The sequence below is a fragment of the Notolepis coatsorum genome (assembly GCF_963971535.1).
Source record: "Notolepis coatsorum genome assembly, contig: SCAFFOLD_155, whole genome shotgun sequence".
Classification (NCBI taxonomy): domain Eukaryota; kingdom Metazoa; phylum Chordata; class Actinopteri; order Aulopiformes; family Paralepididae; genus Notolepis; species Notolepis coatsorum.
This window is the reverse complement of record NW_028173085.1, coordinates 211,917-216,123: the sequence shown is the minus strand read 5'-3', so window position 1 is coordinate 216,123 and position 4,207 is coordinate 211,917. Positions and strand designations below refer to the sequence as shown.

General features: G+C 40.0%; 1 protein-coding gene across 1 annotated transcript; it reads left to right on the top strand.

Moving 5' to 3' along the window:
• Positions 1 to 493: 493 nt before the first annotated feature.
• LOC311247900 (uncharacterized protein) lies at positions 494 to 3,568 on the top strand (the record flags this gene model as incomplete). Its single annotated transcript, XM_084338885.1, has 5 exons — positions 494 to 565; positions 679 to 777; positions 1,217 to 1,299; positions 1,537 to 2,065; positions 3,483 to 3,568. The coding sequence occupies exons 1-5, from the start codon at positions 502 to 504 to the stop codon at positions 3,566 to 3,568; spliced, it is 861 nt and encodes a 286-aa protein (XP_084195011.1). The 5' UTR covers positions 494 to 501.
• Between the last annotated feature and the right edge of the window lie 639 nt (positions 3,569 to 4,207).

The window sequence follows — 4,207 nt, the reverse complement described above, 5'->3', positions numbered from 1 at the left end:
TTTGATTAAGATATGTGTCCATTTTGTTTTAATCGAAGGTCGTTTCTGATTTGTATACGTTGGAGTAGAATTCTTTGAATGTCGTGTTTATTTCTTTGGGTTCTGTAACAAGTCCTTGTTGTGCTCTAATGGTAGTTATATCTGCAAATTTTGCGTTGACTCTTAATCGCATAGCTAATAGGTGACTTGGTTTGGAATCATTATTCTGTATGAGTCTGCCCTCTGGCACGCCTCCAGCATGAACGTGCCTGCCCCCATATAGAGGTTGGTTTCCCTCAAATCAATTCACTACCACTGTTCCGTTGGAGATTAACGCATGCAGGATTGCTCAAGAGGAGTGTGATTTTACCCGTTGTAAGACCTGGTAAGGTTTACTTTGATTTCAGGTGTGATTTGGTATTAACCTATGTCTGACTCAGTCCAGGTGAAATATTAATCTTTATATAGGTTCTTGCAGGAATCTGAGGTGTAGCAGCCAACAGTGAATCGACCATGGAAAGCATGGATATTGATCATAGTAAAAATGGCTACAGGTCATTGGATGGAAACAGCTTTAAACATTCAGGTATCAAAAATTATCCACTCATTTACATAATGAATGCAAGCATACACATGTATCCCCCTGCATAAAAGTCCATTATTATAAGGTACCTCATATCTGCTTCCTACATGATTCAGTGTACGAGTTGAGGAAGAGACCTGTCAGAGTGGCTGCGGTGTGCCTGGGGCTGCTGTGTGCCCTCCTACTAGCTGGGCTCATCGGACAGAGCGTTCACTGTGAGAACTTCATACACTTGTTGTTAAATGTTAAATGTATTTTCCAGTGCGATAATAATAATAATAATAATAATAATAATAATAATAATAATAATAATAATAATAATAATAATAATAATAATAATAATAATAATAATAATAATAATAATAATAATAATAATAATAATAATAATAATAATAATAATAATAATAATAATAATAATAATAATAATAATAATAATAACTTCGTTTTATATAGCACCCTTCAGAGGACCCAAGGTCGCTTTACATAGGGGGGGGGGGGGGGGGGGGGGGGGGGATGACAAGTTAACAAACATAGTGGACAGACACAACATGTACATATAAAGTGAGAAAGTTAGGGGTGATTATGATTACGATAAGATCACTGTTCTGGGGGCATTTTTGTGCTCATCAGTATTCTACCATTTCTCTTTTGCAGTCAACAACATGGAGAAAAGCCGACAAGACAAATATAATGCCATGACTCAAGATAGAGATAACCTACAGCAGAATCTGACCACTGTGAGCAAAGAAAATACGCAGATACAAAATGCCAGAGACAGGTTACAGGCCAGTTACATGACATTGAGTACCACGAAAGATCGATTACAGAACACAAACAATGGCTTGACAACGGAAAAAAACACTCTAAGAACCAGTAAAATGCAACTCCAGAGCAGTAACAATGCTCTAATCAGGGATAAAGAACAGCTAACCAGAGATAAAGAACAGCTAAAAGCTAGCCGTGCCCAATTACAGACAGATACAGACACCTTGATGAAAGGCAACGGCGAGTTACGCAGACGTTACGAACAGGTGATGGGAGACAGAAACCAGGCTCAGAGCGGTCGTGACTCGATGACAAAGGAGAGGGACCAGTTACAGAACAAGTACAACAATCTCACGAGATCACGAGAGCAGTTACAGAGCAGTTGCAATGCTATAGTTAAGACATTCGAAGAGTTACAAATCAGCCACAACTTTAGCAACAGTGAGAAAGAGCAGATCGAGAAGAGTCACATGAACTTGACGGCAGACATGATCACGTTACAGGGCAATTACAGAACTCTTGTTGAAGCTAGAGACCAGCTGCAGGCAGGTTACACCACCGTGATGGAGGAGAGAGACCAGTTACAGATCAGTAGCAAGAACATAACGGAGGAGACAGACCAGTTAAGGGACAATTACAACAACCGGACTCAACAGATGGAACAGCTGCAAGCCAGGTGTCACAACATCACGGCAGAGAGAGACCAGCTACAAGCGACATTGAACGCCACGATTGCAGGTACGAAAAAATTAAGACTAAATAATGATGTCTTTGAGGAGGAGTGCTAAGACATGGTAATGATTTTACTTAAATTTGTGATGTCATCAGGTGACTTTTTGTAGTCCATAGACCTCTCGCGGGTGACGTATTTTCTGGCTCTCTAGTCTTTGCACTATTATTAATAGATCGCTCCTAGCTTCGTCTGCTGTGGTTCATGCAGCTGTGGTCCTGTGAACAAAGCCTTCTAATACATTTCTCTCTCTAATAAGGCGAGGGATATATCATTTTAAGTGGCAGTCACTAGCCAAAACTAGCATTGTAGATAAGGTCACCTGGCGTCCCCAGTGCCACAGCATTCTCTGCAACATCTGGTCATTTAGGGTTAAACATTGGAACATTAACACAAATGAATGGAAGTGGATACGGACCACTAGCCTAGCATACAACTCCAGGAGAGTTGTTTTTGGCCAACAGATACGCTAGTTGGTCTGTAGCCGCTTCCGATTAATTTGTGCTAAGCTAAGCGTATTTCCCATAGTGTCGGTATGTGTTCCCCTAACATGTGCTTACATCAGAGACGGGAAGGAACTGATGCATGGAACTCCCTATAGCTACTTCTGTCACCAGCTCTGGGGAAATAAGCAGACATGGCACTCTACGAAATTGCTTATAAGCAAAAGTAAAAGTAAAAGTAGAGGACGCTTATTTGATTGAGCAAAATATTTTCAATGTTTAGGGTCTTAGAAACATATTGACATTTTAACTAGGAATGTCATTCAGTGGATCTTTTTTCTTATAGGGATTTTTTGTTATATTTTGGGTGCATACTGACATATTTCACCTTTTTCTTTTAATATTTCCAAAAAACAAGGGTAAACTATAGGCTAACAATGTGGCTGGTTTTGACAGAGACAATTATATTTACATTATTTAAATTGACTTTCCTGATATTTAAGCAGTTGATTGCTATTGTCAGTTGTGCTAATGACTTGCGTTGAGTTTGCAGTGAGGACATGGCCTCCCATTCATTTCCCATTCATTCATTCCCTCTTTGCTTACATGACTTCACATGTGCAATTTCCATGAAATTGAGTGTGAAACCCTTCTTTCACATGACGATGACGATGGAAAATGACACATGTGCAATTGTGTATACAGTAAGCCATAATCACATGGTGTTAGGATGTGGCCAAGCGGTGGAAAAATAGGGTCTCAGGCAGGTTGTCATCACCAGTGTTTTGTTTTTATTTCGTCTTTTCTTTTGTTCCCCAGTGGAAAAACAGGCTGCAGTACAACTATCAATAACATAGCATTTACATACAAAGAAATGCCATTTGAAAATAAGAGCAAAAATACTAAACTATTAAACTTTTCAAACAAACTAGACCCTTGGCTATGAGAACTAGCTCCATCCCGGCTGTGTCTCTTTCTCTAGCCTGCTTCTACTTCTCCCTGAGAGGAGCTTCTATCCCAGGCTTTATCCTGGAAGCTCCTCCTACAGAGACAAACCAAAATCAATAAACAAACAACTAACACCTTAAATAATTCTGTACAACATGGATACATAATTCCATACCAAGCTATCACCGCAAAACACTACACAGTGTTTAAGGGACTTTAACTCATTCTGCGCCATCGCTTAATACGCCAGGGGGCGCTAGTACGCCATCGCTTTAATCAATGGGGGGACTGCAAGATTTGCGAGTGCTTAAAATATATCTTAAATTATAGCTATGGGTCTAATACACCCGTCGATTGTCAGTGAGTTGCTTCCAGTCAACATGTACAAAACAGATTGTGTATTTTCATCCGTAGATTTCCGTTTTATACCGTTTTGAATACGAGTATAGTTTTGGTGATTCTTAGTAATCCCAGGAAAAGCCCTTTAGTGGAATACACTCAACACGTTGTCATTTTTCGCCTGATTATCGAATCTTCCTGAAATCAACGCTAGATTATCATTATTATTCTTCCTCATGCATACATGAAATGGCCCTCATAGCGGGGCGCTCCCCCCGCCACCTCCTGCACTCAACGGTAAACAGCCACACACACACACACACACACACAGACAGCGTCGATCGCGGTAGAAAGAAATATCAGATCAACGCAAGATTTTATATATAGTGTTCTTACCTGGTCTCTGATGTAATGCAAAAG